Source organism: Chionomys nivalis, chromosome 13 (genome assembly GCF_950005125.1).
Source record: "Chionomys nivalis chromosome 13, mChiNiv1.1, whole genome shotgun sequence".
Taxonomy (NCBI): domain Eukaryota; kingdom Metazoa; phylum Chordata; class Mammalia; order Rodentia; family Cricetidae; genus Chionomys; species Chionomys nivalis.
This window is the reverse complement of record NC_080098.1, coordinates 15,084,848-15,109,189: the sequence shown is the minus strand read 5'-3', so window position 1 is coordinate 15,109,189 and position 24,342 is coordinate 15,084,848. Positions and strand designations below refer to the sequence as shown.

Here is a 24,342-nt window from a genome sequence, read left to right as displayed (position 1 = left end):
AAAAGATTCTTGATAGCATTAAACAGTTTTTTTAAAAAAATTATTGTTTTAAAACAATCTTCTTTTACTTTACATACCAATCCCAGTCCCCTCTCCTTCCCCTCCTCTACTTCCCCACCTTCCCTGTACCCCATTCCCTATCCTTTCCTCAGAAAGAGTGAGGCCTCCCATTGGAAATCAGCAGTCTGTCAGATCCCTTGAGGCAGGACCAAGGCCCTCCTCTGTATCTAGGCTGAGCAAGGCAGTTTATGAGGCTACCGGCAGTAAGCAATGTTTTAAGTGACAGCGCTGGAGTTGTGAAGATGGCTCAGCAATTGAGTGTTTACTGCTCTTTCAAAATATCAGGCTTTGGGGGCTGGAGAGACGGCTCAGTGGTTACGAGCATTGCCTGCTCTTCCAAAGGTTCTGAGTTCAACTCTCAGCACCCACTAGGTGGCTCACAACCATCTGTAATGAGGTCTGGTGGCCTTGTATACATAATAGTAAATAATAATAATAATGAAAATCAGGCTTTGGTTACCAGCTCATAATTGGCTGTCACTCCAACTCCGTGAAATACAAACACACTCTTTTGGCCCCATATTCACCTTAACAAACAAGCACATATCCACGCAGATCTTCCCAAGCACGCACACACACACACACACACACAGAGAGAGAGAGGAAATAATTTTCTAAATAACAATACTAGTTATCGCTACTACCAAGATTTATATTTTCATTGAAGCCGGGCGGTGGTGGCGCACGCCTTCAATCCCAGCACTTGGGAGGCAGAGGTAGGTGGATCTCTGTGAGTTCGAGACCAGCCTGGTCTACAAGAGCTAGTTCCAGGACAGGCTCCAAAGCCACAGAGAAACCCTATCTCGAAAAACCAAAAATAAAAAAAAATAAAAAAAATATATATATATATATTTTCATTGAGTACAAGCCCTGAATGTTGAAAAAAAAGTTAATTTATAAGAAACTATACATGTCAAAAGAAAAAACAAAGAGTAGTATTAAATCACTGCCAAGTATCAGCGTGTCGTAGACACTGGTAACAACTGCATCTAAGGGAGTTTAGTGTCTCTACAGATCTCTAAATAGAAATCCTGGAGGGATGAACCATGCCCTCATAAACACTGTAAGAGAACTTACCTTTTTAGAGAAGTGAACGTATGCTGTTTGGTTTATGAGCACTGGATGCATTTCCTTAAATGAAAAGGAATAACAAGTGAAATGAAAACACCAAAGTCGGCACCATCATCACACACCTTAAAGGGTGTGTGACCACGGTGCAGCCCTTTCCACCTGGGAACTACCAGCATCCATGTCTGGGTACTTGAAATATTGTCTGGATTCTCAGAAACAATATACAGAAGTTAGCTTATTAGTGGAAATCAGTTCTACCGCACAATGTACACAGGCAATATCTTTTAATAGAAAAATCTATTAAAATTCTACGCTATTTGCTTCAAGTTATTTTCATGTCTGCATTGTGAGTGTATCAGTTTCTGAAAGCATGCTTATTCTTATTCACTACAGGTAAATATAAGCTTGTGCAGTCACTATGTAAATCAGCACAGAAATTCTCCAGAAAACTAACAACAGCCATCATATGACACAACTACATAAGTCTTGGTTATGTTTCAAATGCCTATAATCCCCATCTTTGTTTCGAGCTGTTCTAGTCACTATACCCAGGAACTAGACCCAGCCTAGATGTCCACGTATAGATGAATGGATAAAGAAAATGTGGTTAACATGTACAGTAGAATCTTATGCATCCATAAAAATGAAACCATGACGTTTGCAGGAAATAAAACAAAAAATCATTATGTCAAATGAAAGAATCCAGAATAATGTTTTCTATTATATGAAGAGCCAAGTGTGTGTATGTGTGTGTGTTTGTCTGTCTGTCTGTCTATGTGGTGTTTATATATGTGTTTGTAGATCACAAAATGAAATGGGAAATTTAAGACAGGGGAGGGGTGAATAAAAATGGAACAAAGAAGGCAATGGGATATATGTAATAGGAAATGAGGGGAGGTGACCAAGTAGACGGGAAAAGACTTAACCGGGGAGTGCTGTAGGAAATCCTACAGCCAGTAGCCTTTAAGTTACTGCCCACTTGGGCATGGCCTCTTATACTATTTATGCCAATGTAAAGCGTGCAGTCACTCTCTGTGCGGGATTCGGTTGCTGTTTTCTGTTCCAGCAGAGGATTCTGATTTGTGAGTCTACCCCTAAATATATAATCATCTATTATTCTCAGTTCTGATCTAGTGTGGGACTTCTTTTAAGCATCCTTCTTCAGGGGAGACAGTGGAAAAAGGCGAGATGAGATCAAAGTTTAATAACATGTTTACGAAGATGCCTGGATGGAACTCATCTCTTTTTATGGTAATCTGAAAACAAATTAAAAATTGAAATTAATGTAAAGGAAGTATGGTTCTGTATGCTTTGAGGAGGACAGGGAAGTCTGCTAATGTGATCTACTTGGAGATGAACGGGAAAGACTATCTGAAATGCTGTTGCATTTTGTTTTATTGAGCTAGGTTCTCCCTAATCGCTTTCTAAGCCTGTTTTCAGAAGATGCACTCTTAATTCTGTATGGGTGCATATGTGTATTGAGTGTACATATGTTTTTGTATGCAGGGCAGTGCCGAAGAAGAACCATCCACTTTTTTCTTTCCCTTGGAGCCACTGCATGGAACTTACTAAGTTGCCTAGGATGGCTGTTCTGTTTGCTCAAAAATCTACCTGTCTCTTCCCCTCCTACTTGAGATAATAAACATCTACCATCAAATCTTATTATATGTATTGTAGGAACTGAACTCAGATCCTCATACTTATGCGACAAGCTGTTTTCCAACTAAGCTGTTTTCCTAGCCCCTAAGGGGATATATATATATATATATATATATATATATATATATATATATATACACACAATGACATCTTTGCTTATAGGGAATAGTAGTAGGATTAGGTACTTGATGGGATTGACTTAAGAGCCAGTCCATCTCACTAGCATGGAAAATGACAGGGAAATGAAATGAAAAAAAAAACCAAGGCTAACCAAGATGTCTGATAAAAATTGCAATTATGCAAATAAATTGTATAAGTGATACTCTTGCTAATCATAAAAGTAATTAAACAAATTACAAAAGTTTAACAGTGTATAAAATATTAATTGATAAACTTACAGTGCATGAAGGGATTTAACTTGGCCTTTTCCTGTCAACCCTGCCCAGTCTTCTGCCAAGATACAGTCTTCAATATTTAGAGTGACAGTGTGTCACTGTCTCCTTTCTATTTCTTTCAGCCTGGTGAAAGATTTATTTACCCGATACTCTAATGTTTTATAATAGCAAGATAATTTCCCCAACACACTAATAATTAGTTGTGTATTACAACTTAATGGTTATGGAGTTTCAGTTGGAAGCGATGAACACATTTTGGAGACAGATAATATTGACAGTTGCATAACATTAGGAATGTTACTGATAAGAGTGATTTATGCAATTCATATTGGTTACATTGGCAAATTTGTGCTATGTATATTTACAATAATATTATATTAGTAACTAATATTTAACAAAATTGATATTATCATAAAACATTGGATCATGTGTGTGTGTGTGTGTGTGTGTGTGTGAGAGAGAGAGAGAGAGAGAGAGAGAGAGAGAGAGAGAGAGAGTGAATTGAGGACTAGGAAAATGGTTTAGTGGGTAAATGCTTACCTCTCAAGTGAAAGATTTATGTTCAGATCCCCAGAACTCATGTAAAGCCAGACCTATGTAGTAAGTAGTCCATGTCTGTAATCCCTGTACTTATAAAGTAAAACTGGACGTGGAAACAGGAAAAGCCGTAAAACTGTGTGCCACCTAGCCTAGTGCACACAACAGTGAATAACAGTCACTCTCTTAGACGTACATATGCACATACACTTATACAAATGAACAGGTACACGCTTATGTGTCATACACAGACACAAATGTGTGAACTACTGTTAAAAACAACACACGCACTTTCATCACAAAGTCATGTTTATTGCCATAACATAGATTTTGATTTTATTCTTTTTCATTTTTTTGTCCCTTTATAATATTTGTAGATTAATAAGTAAGTAACTCAGTGTTTAAATTATTGCTGGGGCTAGGAATATTAAAGAGTTTAATGCAGTGTGTGTAATAACAAATTAACTTTATAGGGTTATCTGTAGGGCACGTGTGATATTGAATATATATATATATATATATATATATATATATATATTCCTGTAATATTAGGAATGAAATTGATAAGACTGAATTGTACAATTCAAATTGGTTACATTGGCAAATTTATGTTATGTACATCTGCCATAATATTATATTAGTAAAGATATCAATATTTAACCAAAGAACCAAGCATTGCCAATAAGAGCCATAGTTTCGGTTGGAATACAGATAGCTTGAAGCTGCTAGAAGCAGAGTTTGAAGCATGAGAATTTACACTTACTCGCCTTTCACCAGCACACACCGGCCCCCTTTATTACAAGCCCATACCCTCATCACACATATTCTTGTCTTTCTAGGTAGTTATCAAACCCCTGAATTCCAGACCCCATATATTTCACTTTAGCAGAAAAAATAAATGTTTAAATATTTAAAGCTACGAAGAAACCCTGTCTCGAAAAATCAAAAAAAAAAAAAATATTTAAGACTGAAGAATCTTTTCAGAAGAAGAATTGCATCCTTACAAATATTTAGATAACTGAGAATTTTATCAACTTCCCTGACTTCTGCCTGTCCGTCTTTGAGTTGCCTGGGGTTCCATCAGACCAAACCCGAAAGCAATTGCCTTATATCAACATCATTTGTCTCATCCTGTCTGTTTCATCAGTTTCTAATCACCTGCCCATCCTCCCTGGACTCTCTGTCCTGCCTAGCACTAGAGTTAAGCTTCTTCCTATTACCTAGTTTCATTCCCAATTTGAACTTAGACTGGAGTTGTTTTCAGTGTTTGTGTCTCTGGCTGCCTCATATTTCCTAGTTCGCAGCTTCTCTCTGTTTTGGTACTTGTTAAGTCATGTTCAATCTGTCCTAGACCAGTTCTGCTTTGCCGTTTTGACACATTTCAAAAACTACCTTTATGCTCTTGCCAGTCACTAGTTAGAGACTGCTCCTGTCCAGGTGCATGCCCTGAATTTACTGCTCTGACTATGTAACATGAACCAGTTTGGGAAGAAACAAACACAAAGATTCCAAATGAATGTATCCAGGTCAAATGGTGAAATTCCTATGCATCCCATTAGTGGGTTAAGGAATTAACAGATAAATTGTTGAAATATTTAAGATTAGATATACAACTGTTTTTCAAATTATGACTTAAAAAAGCTATATTAGGTATATGTGTCATTTACCAAAATGTACCTTTAATGACAGTAAACTGTTTCATCTGTGGCATATTTAGTCTAACGGTTTAAAAAACAGTAATGGTAGTGTCCTTAGATGATATTGACAGCCTGGGAAGATGTGTTTCTACCCAAACATTATCACCCAGGTTAGGGTCTGTAATGCTGCTGCTGCTTAGGAAAATCCTGTGTGATTTGGGTAGATAGCAATAGGAGGTCTAGCCTCTGGAAATTTTAAACAGACTATCGTTAAGAGGTTCTTCTTCTCCTTTAGGGTGTATACTGATGAGCTTGTTAATTGACATTGTACCCCAATTAAACGAAAAATATAGCATTTATATTTTTCCTCTTGGTTGCTGTTAAAACAATGGTACTCACCCCAGAAATGTCCCCTTTCCTCTCTCTCTCTCTCTCTCTCTCTCTCTCTCTCTCTCTCTCTCTCTCTCTGTGTGTGTGTGTGTGTGTGTGTGTGTGTGTGTGCGTGTGTGTGCATGTATTTGGGATTTTTCTCTATTTGTAACTGAGTAGTTATTGGTTGTATTATTTTTGTTTCTTAGTGAGTGTCACTTTTTATCAGTTCTTCCAGAGTTTCTTGTCTTCCAACAAGAAGAGAAAGTATAAAAAGAAAGGAATCATTTAGGAGTTTAATTGTGCTGAATTGTACAGATCTAGTCCATGCCTTGAGAAGAAATACTCACATGAAAAACTCTTCAAGAGGCTGAACAGACGACTCTGTGGGAAAATAGAGAACTAGAGTTCAGATCCCCAGATTCAATGTAAACACTGGGTGAGCATGACAACCTTCTTGGAATTCCAGCCTTGAAGGTGGGGAGACAGGGAGTCACAGGAACAAGCTGCTTAACTCAACTAGGCAAAATTGTGAGCTCCAGGTCCAATAGACAGGCCCTGCTCTGGTGAAGAAAGTGAGACTCATCAAAAGTGTCATCCTATGTCAATTTTAGGCTTCCATACAATGTTCAGACAAGTGTATGGGCACCACACCACACATGTGTGCTCACACACAAGTGAATACACACATACAAACATGCAAAACTAAATTAATAAAAATAAAGCAAAACTCTCAAATGCTCAAATGTAAGATTGTTGATTAAACTACTCGATATTTTGATTCATGGGCTTCAGATTTCAGGAGACACTGCCATGAGGCGTGATCTCAGGATGTGGTTTGGCACTTCTAGTGTAAGGGAATCCAAGACAGGCTTTCCATATTACAGTGTTATATTCCATTGCTCTTTCTGATGCTGCATTGTTAGAATGACTTGAGCAATATTTAAGAAATCAGCATTGAAAGCAACTGACGATCCTTTTATTTGCCAGAGTCTATTTAGATCTAAGTACTTGAGAGTTCAAATTATATTTGTTTTCATGAATGTGGTTGCCTTGGTGTCCTTCAGAGAAAAAAAAAATATATTTATGGTAATGTATTGATGAAAAAAAGAGTGTACTGCTGAGACAGTGTGTCCCTCAAAATTTTCTAACAATGACCTGAACATGAACCAAAAGCACTTAATACTTGTTTATTGCCAGGTAAGGTGATCCATGCCTATATTTCACTCACCTAAAGATTAAGGCAGATGGAAGAAGAGTTTGAACCAGAACTGGGCAACACAGCAAGACTGCCAAAAAAAAAAAAAAAAAAAAAACCACGAATAAAATAAATTAATCATTACTCTTTCACTAATATTTGGGTTTTTGTGACCCTGATTTGTTGTTGTTTTGTTTTGTTTTAAGGAAATCTGAGGGGGGTGGCAACTGTGCCTTTGTCAATCCGGTTTATGGGAATTGCATGAACTCAGAGAAAGCAGAGGTAAGTGGCAAGGTAAATCTCATTGATTCAGAAGCAAACACACACACACACACGTCCTACCCATCACTAATTAGTTGTGTTTGGAACCATTTCTACATTGTGGCTAAGAGAAATATTCTGGTGAACTATTTCAATTAGGGGCAAGAAAGACATTTAAGGCTCTAGAAGTGAGTGATATTTTCCATTTAGGACAGTTTAATTCTGCTTGTAAAATCAGTTCACTATTAAATGACTTTGTGGTCACTGTACTGCCTCCAAGAGAGCTGGTAAATGTGAAAAATATCTGTTTAACCCATAGAGGAGCTTTAGTCAGCTATTCCCAGCAACTACTCACTGGGTGTTTTATTGGCTTATGTGTAGCCTCGCTAATAAGTATATAGAAGAAAACTTGGATATTTTTCCTTAGTACATTTTTAAAGATTTATTTTTATATGTGTTTTATGTCTACATGTTGGTGTGGGGAATACATACATCTCTGTGCCGGTGTAAGCAGGAGGAATCACACCCAGAGCTGGGCTACAGGCTTGTGTGGGGAATGCATACACCTCATGCAGGTGTAAGCAGGAGGAAGTACACCCAGAGATGGGCTACAGGTTGTTTGGAGGGCCAGATGTGATGCAGCAACCTGGGATGATTCTAAGAGCAGTATATGCTCTGAAGACCTAAGCCATCTCCCCAAGTCCTTCTGCTGAATTTTTATAAAATAGTCTGTCAGCTGTTTCTAATTTTTTGTTCTTGACAACAAAAACAAACACCAAAGAGTCAAGTCAGATGATGTCTAACATTTCAGGACCTTGTATGATGTTATTGAATATTTGTTGACTTTTTACATGTTCATGTTTTCTTCAATAAATATGTCATGTACACTTATAGGTTTTGTTTAGGTGGAAATAAAAAAAAAAGCAACAGGAAGAAATTACACTGACCATGCAGGGATTTATGTGGATGACTCAGTGAGAAAATTAAACATATTTCTACTCAATTAACAATAAATACTTACAGACATGCAATATTTAATCAATTGAATAAGAAAGATATACAAATGCATGTATATTTTTGCTGAAGATAAGAAAATTTGATCTTTTTTATTTTCAACTTACATAAGCTTTTTGGTGTCTGATAAATGCTAATTCTAAAAGAAATTAAAATGAAATTTTTAGGTGTGAGAATTTGTATGTTAGTATCTCAACAAATTGGCAGTCAGTAAATAGTGGCTACGAAGATGCCCTACTTTTCTTGCTTTCCTGAAAAGACAGTGTTTATAGTGTGTGGGTGCATGCTTCCTGGAATGCACAGGAAGAGGTCTAGCTCCAAGGCTCACTTTTCTGCATGCTTTCAAGCAGGTTTCACTGCAGTTTGACATCGATCATACAAAGCAAGACTTCAGAATTTTATTTTATTTCCTTTCCATATTTTCACATTCTTTTTAAAATTTAATTTTTAGTTCATTGTGTAGGACTAAAGAAGAAACCCTGCCACATCTCTTTCTATTGTTTTAGAGAAATAAATTAAGTCGATTCCAAGCTCTTTGACATAAAAGGAAAATATATTTATTTAAAATATTACTGTAAAATTCATACAGAAATGTCATCTGGTGCTATTGATTTGGGGGATATAGTAAAAGAAGCAAAACGCTCTTGATCACCCATCAGTCCCCATCAGATAGGCTCAGCCGTTGGCCACCTCTGTTGCATTTCTGTTCCTCAACCCATGCCTCCCACTCTAAGCTAATCACAGCTATTTTTTGATTTAACTATGAAACTTTAGTTGTATCTTTGAGGGGTAAGAATACATTTAAAATATACCCATGGTATCATGTCTACAGATGTAGCAGTATTTTCATGATACTATCTAAATGTATTCAGTGTTCAACCTACTCCAATTGTCTTACATGTAATAAGGCTTTTGTAGCTAGGTAAAGATTTTGTTGGTGCTGTATTTTTAAATCAGAATCTCTATAAAGAACATGAATACAAATTGATAGCTATGCCTTTTAAGGCTGTTTTAATATTTGTGTTCTATACACTCCAAATTTTCTTCTTGCAAAATATTTTTGGAAGAAACAAGCTTTTACCAGATAACTTCTCATATTTTAGACTTTCTAATATATTCAACAACTTTAATTCTAACTCAAAGCCCTTGTGATTTTATTTTATTTAGCCTAACTATAGTCAATGTATCAAGCTTAGTGAAGTAGTACAAGAGAAAGTGCCAAAACACTGCCTTCTGAATTTCTCTATGCTTCTATAGGTGAGGGGAGGCAGCGAGACCCATGTCCACAAGTCCTGCAAATATACCTAGTGTGATCCCATGTCAGAGATCTGGTAGTGTGATCTGAATCAAGGCTCAGGGTACTCTGGTTATCATTAGAAATATCCTTTGTTCTTCATGATTCTTTCAGAAGTTTCCTTCCTCTGGAAAATACTAACCTTCTAAATATATGTTTCCTCCTAGAGTTCCATCTATTCTTTCTCAAATCCATTTTATGGTGCAAAATCAGAAAGCCTGGAAACGATATCTCATCATCTCAAATCATAACATCAAAACTGTTTCATCCAATATATGTTTATAGAACATTTCATTCACTAAACTGATCTTATAGGAAATAAAAAAGAATATATTCAAATGTTAGTGTGATTGCAACATACTGAAGCAGAGTTCCTTGTAGATTATTTGAATGTTTCTATTGAATCACAGACAATTCCTTATCTTTATTGCATATCTGACGACTTCAATAAAACATTCTGCCTAATCGACTTTTGTTCTTTAATTTATATTGATTATTTATTTTAGGAAACTAAAATATAGTTCATTCTAGAGCAAAATTTGAGTGGCCATGGCCTAGGAACATAGATTTAGGCTACCCTATATTCTGTGTTATTGGAAGCAGATTCATGATTTTTCAAAACAAAGAGTCATAAATCAAGGTAAGTTTAAAATACATCTGTGAGTTTATCAGAGAGGTGGTTATAATAAGATAGGGCAAGCTCTTCTACAGGGCACAGAGGTTAGCAGATTGCTTCACAGTGGGAATATAAAAAAGGATTAAGTGTTATTTCTCTTCACTAATGCTTAGAAACAAAGCTCAACCCCTTTGCAATCTCATGAGACTGAGCAAATGATGATAAACCTAATTAATAATTGCTTTTGCCTTTTAAAAAGCATAAGATAATTAATCACAAACCCATGTTTATTAGATAATCATGACATATCTACATAGAGATGAAATGCCACACATAAATTAAGAGATGTTGGATTGTATAAATATAATGTCTCTACTTTCATAGTTTCAATAATATATGTATATCGGAAAATCAGATGTGCACAAGGTACATGAGTTTGGTTGCTCATTGTTTAGCTACCTCAGCAAAAACCCAAGTTGTGTGCAACTTTAATTGCTCTCCTCTAGGGTTAGTTCCACTACAGATGAGATGATGGCTTCATTGTGTGTAAAGAATAAAGTTCAAGAGAGGAAAGGATAATTTTATTCTGTGTGTCACCTTTTAACATCTGGAAAACCCTTCCCAGTTTGCACCTCTAGATCTACTTTCTAGAATGCATGTCCCGCAAACATCCAGCAAACATTTTCCATCAATTATTTCTTATTTGTCAGAACAGACATGGTGCTCATGCTAAACATATCACCCTAAAAGGATGGAAACTAGCAAGACTTACTGAAGTCCTTTACCATGCGGTATCAGGCTAAAAGTAGATCTGTGTAGCACATCTACAAATTCAAATGGAACTATCTGAATGAAGCTGAATTTAGAAAATTGTCAACTTAACAGAGTCTAGACTCACCTGGGAGATGTGTCTCTAGGCATGGCTTTAGGGAGTATATCATCTGCATTTACTTAGAGGGTAAGCCCTACTCACTGTGGGTTGTGTCATTTCCTAGAAAGGATGCTAGACTGTATACAGTGAAAAAGGAACTGAGTATGCATTCACTTCCATCTCCTGATTGTGACTGTGACATGACCAACAGCTTCAAACTCCTGCTACCTTAGCTTCTTTGCCAAGATGACTGTACTCTTGAATTATGCATTTCAATAAGCTCTTTATCCTTCGATAATTTTATCATCTCAGAAAAGTAACTGAGACCCGAAGGATGATTTTGTACATTAGTTTTATTAACATTTTGTGTGATTACAACCTGGACAAAAATTATGTGGTTTTTTTTTCATTAACTTTTCAATAACTTAATATTACATTTTATTTTACTCAACTTTTAAAGGTTCATTTTTTATTTATGTGCATGTGTGTGGGTACATATATGTAATATTGTGTGCATGTACAATGCCCGAAGAGGACACTGGATCCTTTGCAACTGAGTTACAGCGAGTTGTGAGTTGACCTTGGGGTATCTGGGAGAGAAGCAGGACTCTCAACTGTGGGGTCACCTCCCAATCCCCTGTGTCACCTTTGAGTAATCCCATGCATAGTGTATCTCTCTAGTAATTATTTTTCAAAATTTTTCTTTCGTTTCAACAATAAAATTATTGACTCCAGAAAAATTAATAGAGAGGACATAAGGAGTTGTTTTTAGTTAAGTGTGGCTCCATTACTGTGGGGCATATGTACACATTAAAAGCTGTATTCATGGATTCAGCGAAGAAGGCTGCTACATAAAAAATGTATCAAACATACAGTTATTTTCAAAAGAAAATTGTTATCTGACCGAATTTTGTATAAATGCTAAGAGAATTTATGACACAAAGAGTATTGATAACAAAATCTACACAAATAGAAATGAGACTACAGCTAAAACTATTAATTTGTTCATGCAGGGACTTGTTGCATACACCCTAAAATATTTTAACTTTTTATATGATATTCTAAATACACATGAAAATTCTATGAAGCTAAAAGAATGGAATTTTTCTGAATTTAATGTGAGATTGAGATAATTCACTTTTCTGTGCAGGCTTCTTCTGAAAACTTTCTTGTAGAAGTCAATGCTTGCACCACTGTGATTGCAAAACTGGGTAAAAGAAGAAGAGCTGACAAGCAAGTTAGAGAATGTACAATCTGTCTGACTCACATTAAGGGCAGGGAAGCATCTGAACCTCTCTACTATCTTGGACCGGGTTACATTTTTTCTAATCTAGGACATATGAGGACAAAGGATCACAATGATTAATGCTAATTTATTCTTTGGGTACTTAAGATATCTCTTTATTAATCTGTTTTATAATTAACATATTCATCAAATCCATTTTAGGCAAACAATAATAACAGTTGCAAACACTAAGCATAGTGAAAATATAAACAACATAGCACTGTATATAGTTTACATATTTTAGTTGATAAGTATAATGTGCTGTGTACTATTTTTAGTGTAACTATATACACGTAGCTATTTAATATGAAAGTTGATTTAGTTTAAACTGAATAAAAAATTAAAATGCAGTGTCTCATTTGAACAGCACTGCAAGCGCTCAGTAGTCACATATATTAGAGATGTCTATACTGGACAATGGGAAAAACATTTCTATCTTTCCAGTGGCTTTTCTTGAATGACCACTGGCTTAGGTCAATGTTGAAATAGTTTTTCAAATATAAAATATTTTGTTATATCTGTGAGTCTAAAAAGTACTAAAGGGTTTTATCATGTGTGTATTTTGACTAGAGACAGCCAATTTTCATAGAATAATGATGGATTCTAAAGAAGACAAAATACATCTATCTGGGAGAAAACTATAAGGTATCTATAATGAAGTGTCACTTGATAACATTTTCCTGCTATATAAATATTATATAGAATTCAAACAGAGCCGCATCATCTTTGTCTGTTTCATTCTTTTGTGTTTAGATGGGACCTTGAAAACACTACAATTATTTGTTTTCTCTTTTCATCTTCTTGAACTTCAATCATTCCCTGATGTTTATCACACCATAAAACAGAGTCAAGATTGCCTCTAAATAACAACCACTTTGTGCTTCCCACCAAAGAGCCTTCTGCAGTTAGGGAAGAAAAACAAAATATACCAAAACTACTTATTCAGAGTGATGTCTCTTACAGTTCACAGTATCAAAATTCATTCTTATAAATAAAATTCAGAAGAAATTTACATAGAAATATAAAAGAACCAAGGGACTTTTCTTTGTCAAAAGTCTTCTTAAGCAGAAAAGAAAGAAAACAAGGAAATAAAAGAAGAAAAATTTCAGCTATGCACTTCGCTGACAAATCAACACCAGGCTTGTGATTTTTAACATGATTTTGGTTTTCTCTGTGTCAGCTTCACAGTGTTTTGAATTTCATTCCTAATGTATCTAGGGGACCACTGTTGGGGGCTAACATGTAAGACAAAGAAAATGAGGGCAGATGCTCTTCAACACCAGTGAAAAGACAGACATCACTCCTTCCAGCCACATTCTGAAGTCTCAGCGAAATGAACTTCCTGACCCATCTTGAATTAGAGAACTCTATAACCATGGACCACTTAGAGTATGTCTAAAACAAATAATGCTAATCCCGAAGCAGCTACTTAAAGATTCACACTGACACGTGCCAGTAAACACTCTGGCCGTGGTAAGTGCTCTGAAAAACCTTTTTTCCCTTGAATATGGAAACAATAGAAACGAACTTTCTAAATTTTTGATGTTTGAAAATATTTGGTTACTTAGATATGCTTCCAGAAATTTTATAAATAACTTCCTGAACTGTTCAAAATATTTGTAGAAAGATTTGTTTCTAAGAAATCATCACAGGAAGTGTGAGTAATTATTTCATATCAATATAATAAAACTTTGAGTCAATAAAAGAAATGCCATGGGCTGGAGAGATGACTCAGTGGTTAAGAGCATTGCCTGCTCTTCCAAAGGTCCTGAGTTCAATTCCCAGCAACCACATGGTGACTCACAACCATCTGTAGTGAGGTCTGGTGTTCTCTTCTGGCCTTCAGGCATACACACAGACAAAACATTGTATATATAATACATAAATAAATATTTAAAAAAAATAAAAATAAAAGAAATGCCAGTCTATAAACAGCAGATCCATTTTCCTTTCCAGTTCCCTCTCCTTTTGTTTCTTAATTTTTATTTTACATGAAAGTAGATAAAGGGAAAGCATGTCCAATTGGTCAACGACAGCAGTTGCTATGGTGTAATACCTCAGAGCACAAAAGTTAAAGGATGATGAATCTATAAAACTGAAAGTATAACAAAAATCTCAAATAAATTCCCAGAAAATGGGATATTTTTATAATGCGAATAAAGAAAGAATAGAGGACCAAGGTAGTCTTGTAACAAAATATTGGTATTTATAAGTAATTGTAAAGATTGAACTAAGGGTTCAAAAGTGAATTTGTGAATCATGTAATATATTGTCAAAACCATATTGTATTTTCAGAAAATAGAAAATAAAATTATTCTAACGTATTTCATGAAGATAGAAAAATTTTAATACAAATTTGAACAAAGACCTTATAAAGAAGGCAAACATTAAATGAATGTCATTTATGAACATAGTTGGGAAATACTAAACATACATGCTATGTCATTATTTACATATATATATTATATATATATGTTCAGATTTGTGTTTATGTATTATGATTTGACTATGAAGTATTACCTTTTAAAGGCAAATAGTGTTCAAAGTGGGGCATCCATAGGCATAGGCCTTAGGAGGCCAGTTCTGATTTGAACTCAGAAATAACTTTGGCAAGTCATTGGACTATGAATTATTTGTTTTCAACAGTTGCACTGATAACAGTATGTATAATTGGAAGAAATGGATCGCTGATTATAGTGGAATAAAAATGTCTCCCATAGGATCACATATTTGAACATTTGGTCTCCTCCACTAGTCAGCACAGCCTTGCTAAAAGAAATAAGTCACTTGGGGTAGACTGAAAATAAAGAGCTTTACCCTGCTTAGTTTACTGTCTTTGAGATGAATGTGACTCCTCAGTTTCTTGCTCTGGTTACTGCTACCATGCCTTCCTCACCAGTGTGGACTTTCCTTCTAGATTGCTAGTCAAAATAAACTCTTCTGTAAGTTGCCTTTGCTCATGACATTTTGTTCTAGCAACAACAAAAACAAAATATTAACTGGAGAATTTAGTTAATTGTCTGTCTCAAAAAACAACAAAAAAATTAACTAATTAGCTAGAGGTATGTCTTACAGGATTTACTTTGCCCTAAGTACTTCCTGTTTTTTTGTTTTTGTTTTTGTTTTTTTTTCCTGCTTCCCAGGTAGCATGAACTAGTGGCCTGCCCCTCTTTACTCTCTGCAAGACACAATCTTACAGCAAGCTCTGTGACCCTCTGGCTGCAGGGCAGTAAGATGGTTCATCAGGTAAAGGCACTTGTTGCCTATCCTTAACACTAGAGTTCCATCCCAAGACCTAAATGGTGGAAGGAGAGAACTGATTACTGCAAGTTGTGATCTGACTTTTATACATGAATCATGGCATAGGAGAATTCACACATATACACACAAACATATACACATACACGAGTGCACACCAGAAAGACAAAAATTAAGTGGTTTTATAAACAAAAGGATTAAAATCTAAGTAACCTTGAATTGAAAAATTTCCTGTTCAATTAAAGGAACCAGTAAGCTACAGAAGAATAAATTATACAGTGGGAAATTTTATTTGAAGCCAATGAGTACTCAAATACAGAATTTGAACACTACAAACCCATAAGAAAGAATAAACAGAAAAATTGATATCATTCATGAAATTTACAAAGGTAGGGAGTCAACTGTGAATAAATCTTCAAACTATGAAGTTATCAGAAAAATCTAAATTAAATTTACAACTAGATACGAGTGGGTATAAGGTTAATCTATGTATTACTATAAAACAAAGAATGTCCCTATATTTTAAGTAATGTTTATAATACCAAAAGTTGGTGTTCTGGACTGAATGTTCATATATTGTAACATGAAGGGGTGCTTGTTGGGGTTTCTGTCTTGCCAGTTTCCACAGCTGGCAAGTCCCAAAGAAAATCACCACACAGAGGTCTCCATAAATTATAAACTGATTGGCCCATTAGCTCAGGCTTCATATTAGCTCTTATAATATATATTAACCCATTATCCTTATCTATGTTAGCCGCTTGGCTCAGTACCTTTTTCAGCAGGGCAGGTCACATCCTGCTTTTTCGGTGATCTGGGCAGGACTGGGGAGGAATGGGCTTCCTCCTTCCCAGCATTCTCCTGTTCTCATTGCCTCACCTTTACTTCCCATCTGGTTGTCCTGCCTATACTTCTTGCCTGGCCAATCAGCGTTTATTTAAAACATGATTGACAGAATACCGACAATTCTTCTGCACCAATATATACTAAAAATTAATATGGGAAAGTTATAAAAAAACAGTAAGTAGTGTTTAGAAATAGATTGTTGAGAGGTAATTAAGTACCTGATGGTGATGTCCTTACACAAAATGACATCAAAGAGTTTAGTACCTCTCCCAGAGCACAGAAAAGGAAGAAAAGATGGTGGCCACATGTAACAAAGGAGAAGAGTCTCCAAAATAAAACCTACTATTTTAGGCATTTTGATTTTGCAATTCTCAGACTCCAGAACCCAGTCTTTCAGTCTGTTGCATTTTGTAGTTAATGGTCTGAGCTGACGGACATTCAGCAAATTCCATGGATATTACATACAGGAAATGCTGACAAGACCAAGAAAAAGAAGCACCCAGACTGTTCCCTTTTTGTTTGTTTGTTTTGCTTTTTTTCTTTCTTTTTTATTATTACTTAAAAAAATACCAATCCAAATTCCCACTCCCTCTCCTCCTCCCAGTCCCCTCCCACCCCTCCAACACTAAGCGAGTGCATGCATCCTGCCCTGTGGAAAGACCAAGGCCCTCCCTACTATGTCTAGGTTGAGCAAGGTTTACATCCAAAGAGAATCGGATCCCATGAAGCTGGTATATGCAGTAGAGACACATCCTATTGTCATTATCAGTGGCCCCTCCAGACTGTTCCTTCTTGCTGACAGCATGTGCATATGCCGTGGCCAGCCATCACTTCCTTCAGGAATTAGACTCATGCTTGAAGCCGTTGAAGTAACCAAACATCTACAGGTTAGCTTCATGTACATTTTTAAAGAGCTGTGAATAACATACAATAATGTGAGGGAATGAAAATACATGCAGTGCAGCTACATTCAGTAACATTGGTCAGAGTCACAATGAAATGAAGAGGGTGGGTGCCAAAGTATCTCACATCATCTGAGTGCTTTATTCAGAATTACAGATTTAGGGGGTGAAACAAACAAACAAACAAACAAACAAAAAAGGCTTGACTGACGCAATGTCAATGCACCATTTTTTAGGTGATTTTACACAAATATTGTTTTTATAATTTCTAAATATTTTCTTTTCATACTGAGAAAATTACATACTAAATTTTTTAGCATTTCAAATGATTAAAGTAAGGGCTTGCAAGAAGACTCAATATGTGTGGTAGTTTAAAAGAAAATGACTCACAGAAAAAAAGTGGTCCTATTAGGAGGTGTGACTTTTGTGGAATAGATGTGACATTTTTGGAGACAGTGTGTCACTGTACAGGTAGACTTTAAGTCTCCTATGCTTAAGCTATGTGCAGTGTGGCATTCAGCTTGCTTCCTGTTATCTGCAGATCAGGATGTAGAACTCTCAACTCCTTCTGCAGCACCATGTCTTACACCATCAAGATAATGAACTAAACCTCTGAAACTGTAGACCAAACTGAATGAAATGTTTTCTTTATAAGAGTTGCCATGCTCATGGTGTCTCTTCACAGCAATAGAAGCCCTAATTAAGACAGTGTGTAGGACCATTTATTGTAGAAGCATGTGGACCAGATTTCTGGTATGTAAACTGTTTTCTGCCACCATCTCTTCTTTCAGTTAAAATGCCTGAGCCATATTGAAAATTAAATTTAAAGACAGAAAAGTTTAAGAAAGTCCTTTTGAAATTGACTTTTGCAAATCCTGCACTATACATTCCAAATCAATTGAACTCGAAGAACAATTAATTTCTTTCTGAAGAAGACTAGCATCATAAGCAAAGATATACCAGACTGGAGAGAGGTTGGGCATTTAACAGAAATCCCTGGAAGGATAATGACCCAGTTTTTAACTGCATGTCTGACTCAGAGTAAATATGAGAAACACTTGTAGGTTCTTGTCATTCTGAGTTCCATGTAATTCTCTGCACTCCTCAGACTCCTTTCAATACATCCCCTTTCATCCATGAGTGGGTCAATGGCAACTTCTGCTATTAGAAACAAAAACTACTAACTGATAAACAACTGGTACTTTCCTCAGCTGCAGCTTCCATAACAAAATACCATAGACATTGTGACCTCAACAAGAGAAAAACTCTCTTGTTGTTTAGGGGTTGTTGAGGTGACATTAAGAAAATGAAGAGGTTTCCTTTGTTCTCAGGGATCCTGGCTTTCAGGTGACCTCCATTCCACACAACATCTTTTTGCAGTCACAGATTGAAGAACGGTCTCTTCTATTAAGAGAGAACAAATATGATCACAAGCAGCCCATCCTAATAAATTTATTTACTTTAAATTACTACCCAAAGCCCCAATCTCTGTGTACTTTCACACTGGTGTCTAGAAATTTAATATGTAGAACTTGGTAAAGTATATAAAAACATTCAGTTTGTGAAGATTATGTGTTTCATAATGATGATGGAAAAAAATTACTAATAGATATTGGCCTAATAACTATAAAACATTCAATGTCTGGTTCACAGCACAGCTGTTTCAGTGCCTGACATCCTTTATTTTAAGGTTTTGCAATCTACTTCCCATTTGAGGCATCATGCCTGAACTGCAGACCCACAAATTACATTGAGCATGCACATCACAGAAAGGCTATTTTCCTAGGAAAGCCTGGCTCCAAATGTTTATTTCTGTCTGGCATTACAAAGAAACCTTCCACAATGGCTGCATATCCTTCCTACACAACTCAGCTCTTGTCTATGATTGATGCATAATAGATACTATTGTAGCTGCTTCAAATGTTCTTGTTCCTCTTTGTTAGCCTCTATCACACCATGGCTGGAACACAATGAAAAAGCTGCAGCTTTAGAGGCGCTTTGATCTACTTCAGCATCAAGAGGCAGACCCCAAAACAAAGAAAAGAGGATGAGCAGAGGTCTCAGAAAACCAGCCTTGTGTCTGCTCACTCCCCGCAGAGGATGATACCACCATGGAGCTAAGTGTAGAATAAACAAAGATAGACAAGTTCATGTAAGGGAGGGGTCAGTGGTCAGTGTGCTGCTCTGAATCATATCAAAGCACTCAGTGTACGTAAGGAGGTTGAAAATAAAGCAAAGCTGACGAAAATTAAAAGCCCAGCTTTCTTTCATTGGAATTAAATAAGATCATGGTCACTCAAAGGACAAGAGTAGTTTCTTTCTGTCTTTTGGATCCAAGGCATCATTAAAAAATGAAGTTATTTTTGAACGAACAAGATAGTAAGATGAAAGTAACAATGGTATTTTTTTCTCATTAAAACTAATACATAGAAATTTCTTTTTGCCAGGAGCGCCTTAGCTCTTTACATTGTCTGTAAATTTTTGATGGTATGTTTGAAAGATGATACCCTAGGAATGATTTAAAAATGCAAGTGTATTACTTTGCTGCCAGAATAAGAAGTTTTAAGTGGGAGAATTCATCTTACTGCTTTCTGTTTAAACTGAAGGACTCCTAATCTTCCAGTCTGATGTGTGAAAGGGCTGGGAGCTTACAAAGGGAAGTAGAGTGTTATCCACACAATCCTTTAATATATTAATCTTAGTTTGAGCTAGTATTTGTATCCTCAGAGAACTTACATCATGAAAAGATGAGTTAATTGTTTTGAAAATTAACAATGTACATAAAAGTCTTACATTTTGCAATGATATCAGGTATTTTGTAATGACAATAGATCTAATTTGTGCAAGCTTTTAAAAAGAATAATAATAATAAAAAAAGAAGAATAGTACCCTTTATTCAAAGATTTTTATATATTTTACTAAATTATTATATTGTTTCAAGTGGTGTTTTTGGAGTCTGAAATGTGTATCATTTACCTTTTGCAACGTTCAAATATCATTTCATGGGTGAAAACCTTAAAAGAGAATTTCCTTCCATTTATGTGCTGTTTTATACTATTTTATAAATCTCTATAGTTTCAAAACTCTACACTACATCACTGCTTTTCATTAAGTTAGAGCAATTCAAAATATGAAAAACTATTATTTGTTTTCATGATTTTGCATCTTTCTTTATTTATTAGAGAGTTTCTAATTTCAGTTTTGTACCATAGCCCTCCCTCTGTCTGCAGGACCTCGCAAACAAGCGTGCATCTAAAGGCAACAAATTTTCAGGACTTCTGCTTGAAAGAGTCTATATTTTATAATTATCTTAAATAAATAACTCCACAAAGATGTTACTCCAAATTATTATGAGTTACAGAGTTTGTAGTAAGTCTGAGAGGAATATTATCTTTGCTCCTCGACTAGCCTATGAGTATTACCTTTGCTCCTCAACTGCTCTACGAGTATTTATTGTCTTTGCTACTTGACTGGTCTAGGAGTATTTATTGTCTTTGTTACTCGACTGGTCTAGGAGTATTGTCTTTGTTACTCAACTGGTCTAAGAGTATTGTCTTTGTTTCCTGACTGGTCTAGGAGTATTATCTTTGCTCCTCTACTGGTCTAACTTCAGGTGTGCTTATCCCCTCACTCTGCTCACAGACAATGCTCACGTCTTCCTCCCTGCAGAAATATCCAGTCTGATTAAATTGCTAGGTCTCACACACTTTTTACCAAGATACTCATGTAACTGACAATTCAATGTCTGGGTCAATTGATAGTAGAGTTTCTGGGGTTCTTCTCATGACAGACTTGTTTTCCTTACTCTTATGTCTGAGAGTTTGTTGCTGGTGGTGGTGGATAATGATATCATGTAAAAAAAACTGGCACTAATGATATTTATAATTAAGAATGGATCTTTTCTTTTGTTATGATTTCAGCATGTGGGATTAAGTTATTGATACCAGCACAGAAAGCAATACTAAGGCGCCATTTAAGAAAAGAAAGAGCAACAATCAATCTATGACTGCTGAGTGAAGAAGAATCAGGTTTTTTTTTTTTCAGGAATAAGCACCTTTAATATGCTCTGGAATCCCAAATGATCAACCCTAAACACATGTACACATAAGTACACTAAATGGACTCACTAGGTGTGTGTGTGTATATGTGTGTGTGTGTGTGTGTGTGTGGTGTCTACCAATAATAGTCAATGAAGAGATGAGAACTTCAAGCAGGAGGATGAAGAAGCTCTGGAAGTTGAGGGGGTTAAAGTATGTAACTATAGCACTCTTCCATAAAAAGACGAAATAATAAAAACTATTTTGCAAAATAAATAAAAATTGTCAGTCTACTGACAAGGAAACAGCAGGCAGGCCCCAAAGAGTCTTCCCAATCAGTGAGGAAACTGAAGCAGCCTGAGCTAAGACAGTCTTGATGGAACGAACATTGTACTGGTGCATAGTTCAGGTGGAGCTTGTAATGCATTATATATTGGGAATTTTCAGCCTCTCCATAATTCTGGCTCATTCTGCAAAGCGCTTACTTCCTCTCTTGTAGTCCAGGTCCATAGGCTCCGAGTTTCTCAGGTACCTTAGGCTGTCTAGGGGACTTTCATTTCCCCAGGCTCTCGAGGCCATACTGAGACAAGTCCTAGGATTCTACAAGTATGTGCTCAAAGAGGGGTTCAACAGGTTTGAAGAATCGGAGAAGCTTCCATTTCATGCTAGGTTTCAGTGTTTGCATCATCAGCATTTTCCATTTATCGCTGATGTACCCAGGACTGCAAATGCCTCTTGCAATCACCTGCTTTTACCTGGTGCTTCGACTGGGACTGGTTGCAGAAGATGGTTCTTAGCATTTGTTCCCACCTTCACATTAAGTATGTCAACTTTTGTGTCCCACTTGGTATAAGATTATGTGAGAGCGTTCCTACTTTCCTGGCTCAGCCTTCTTTAGCTACCTGGATGGAAATCCCTAATAGGCAAGATGTCCTTCAGACGCTGGTCTCTGGTAGCTGTTATTTTTCCTCAAAGTCTGACAGTGCCAGGCAAACAATAGGCACAAAGAAGCAGCAATAAGTGGCACCTTCAACTGGTAGAGACCCTAGGTTTATCTGAGTATAGAGACTTTGCCCTACAAATGGCATAGTCCCTATGTGGGCCTCAGCTATGGAGACATTTGGCCATTTGCAGCAGTCACTGTTAGCTCTAGCATTTGAGATTTTTGATGTCTTGACAGGAATTCTTTTTGCAACCAAGGCCTGCCAGTTGTCTCACTGTCTCCATTCAGCCTTTAGAGCTCTCTACTCATCTCTTCTACTTCAACTCCCCTCCTTCTTCTGTCCCTGGTCATCATATGAGCTGTTCTGCTGCTTCTGTAGCTTTCTAAATTTTGATGGATTATAGCTATTTGTTTGACTAATGACAGCCATTCATTTTGGATCAATCACTGTCATTGCGGTTTGTGTTTTACATCAATCAGGACTTGCCTGTAGGTAGAGTTTTTTGTTGGGACTGACAGTCAGCTCTGTTCTGTCAGCCGATCCCAAAAAACCACACAGAGATTTAATATTAATTATAAATGCTCAACACAAAGCTTAGGCTTGTTTCTAGCTAGCTAGCTCTCACAACTTAAATTAATCATTTCTTTTAATCTATGTGCTGCTCTGAGACTCATTTACTTCACCTACATACTTCCTATCCTGTTCACTCTGCATCTCTGGGTGTTTCATCTGACTCAGCCCTTCTCTCCAACCCGAAAATCCTGCCTACCCACTGGTCAGTCAGCTCTTTGTTGACCAATGAGAGCAACATATATTTATAGTGTACGAAGATTGTTCCATAGCACTTGCGTCCAGTCACAGTAGTCTCTCCAACAGAGATAGTGCCTCTAACCAAGATGGAAATGGATTGTTGAGTCTTGTGACTGCAAAAAGCTGGTTGTAAACAATTTCAAGCAGACCTATGAATCCATCCTTTAGTGGAAATTTCCCAGCTTTAGTCTAACCTGCCTGTATTAGTCAGGGTTCTCTAGAGAAACAGAACTCTTAAAAAGAATATGTAGATTAGAATGATTAATAAGCTGTGGTCCAGCTAGTCCAACAATGCCTTCCTACCAGTGAAAGGTCCAAGAACCCAATGTTCAGTCCACAAGGTTGGATGTCTCTGCTAGAATCCTAAAGAAGTAGACTCTAATACCAGTGAAGAAATGTACTTGGCTAGTGAGGGTGAGAACAAGCAAGCAATGACAGCAAGCTTTCTCTTCCATGTCCTTTCTAGAGACTGAAGGTGAGGCCCAAATCAGAGGAAAGTCATCCTACTCAAAAGATCTGGGTTAAAGGTGTACCTTCACAGTCAAAGATACAGGTTAGAAGTGAGTCTTCCTACTTCAGATGATTTAGAAAAAAATGTTAATAAAAAAATTTAAGAAAAATTCCTTACAGGGCTACCAAATAATTTGGGTTTTAATTAATTCCAGATATATTCATATTGACAACTATCACATCATCTATCTAAGTTACCCACCAATGTTTCATAAAGTATAGTGATTTGTAAATTTTTCTTTTTGTTGTTCTGTTATTACAAAGCCTTTATCAAACTGTCACCACACAGGGACACAGAAACTAGGGTGACTTGAATACATGTTTCTAGGTCACAGTCATTAATATTTGGATTCAGAATAAAGTTATTCTTATCCCCCGACCCCATACACCCCCCCAAAACACAGTTCTATCTGGGACTATGTCTTCAGAGGCAGGACGATTGCTATGATATTTAGAACGTTGAAGACAGTAGATGCAGGATGAAGGTGATCCAGGAGGCTCTTTGAGTGACATTTGTTTTGGTCCATGTAGCAAAGAAAACACAAGAGAGCCCTATAGCTAATTAAGGAGTCAAATTACACCATTCTCAATTCTTTATTCAATGGAGAATAAATCAGAAGTGCTTATAGACTTGAAAAACTTACATAAAACTAACAGTACTTGAAACAATTCAACAAAGCTTTATGTCAGTCTAGTATGTAGAGAGAGGTGGGTCCCCCTGCTCTGTCTCATGAACAGTGGTAGGGAGTTTTATGTCTTCTTCTGACTCTC

The 24,342-nt window shown here is 36.4% G+C and overlaps 1 protein-coding gene and 1 long non-coding RNA gene across 2 annotated transcripts in view; one reads left to right on the top strand and one right to left on the bottom strand.

Moving 5' to 3' along the window:
* Malrd1 (MAM and LDL receptor class A domain containing 1) overlaps positions 1 to 9,746 on the top strand; it is a 642,532-nt gene extending 632,786 nt beyond the window's left edge. Inside the window, exons 38-39 of the mRNA XM_057787647.1 lie at positions 7,133 to 7,208; positions 9,663 to 9,746. Of these exons, the coding sequence (XP_057643630.1) occupies positions 7,133 to 7,208; positions 9,663 to 9,746 (160 nt within the window). The remainder of the gene's footprint in view (positions 1 to 7,132; positions 7,209 to 9,662) is intronic.
* Positions 9,747 to 17,085: 7,339 nt separating this feature from the next.
* Positions 17,086 to 24,342, bottom strand: part of LOC130886163 (uncharacterized) — a 44,633-nt gene continuing 37,376 nt past the window's right edge. Inside the window, exon 3 of the long non-coding RNA XR_009058216.1 lies at positions 17,086 to 18,674. This is a non-coding gene — a long non-coding RNA (uncharacterized LOC130886163). The remainder of the gene's footprint in view (positions 18,675 to 24,342) is intronic.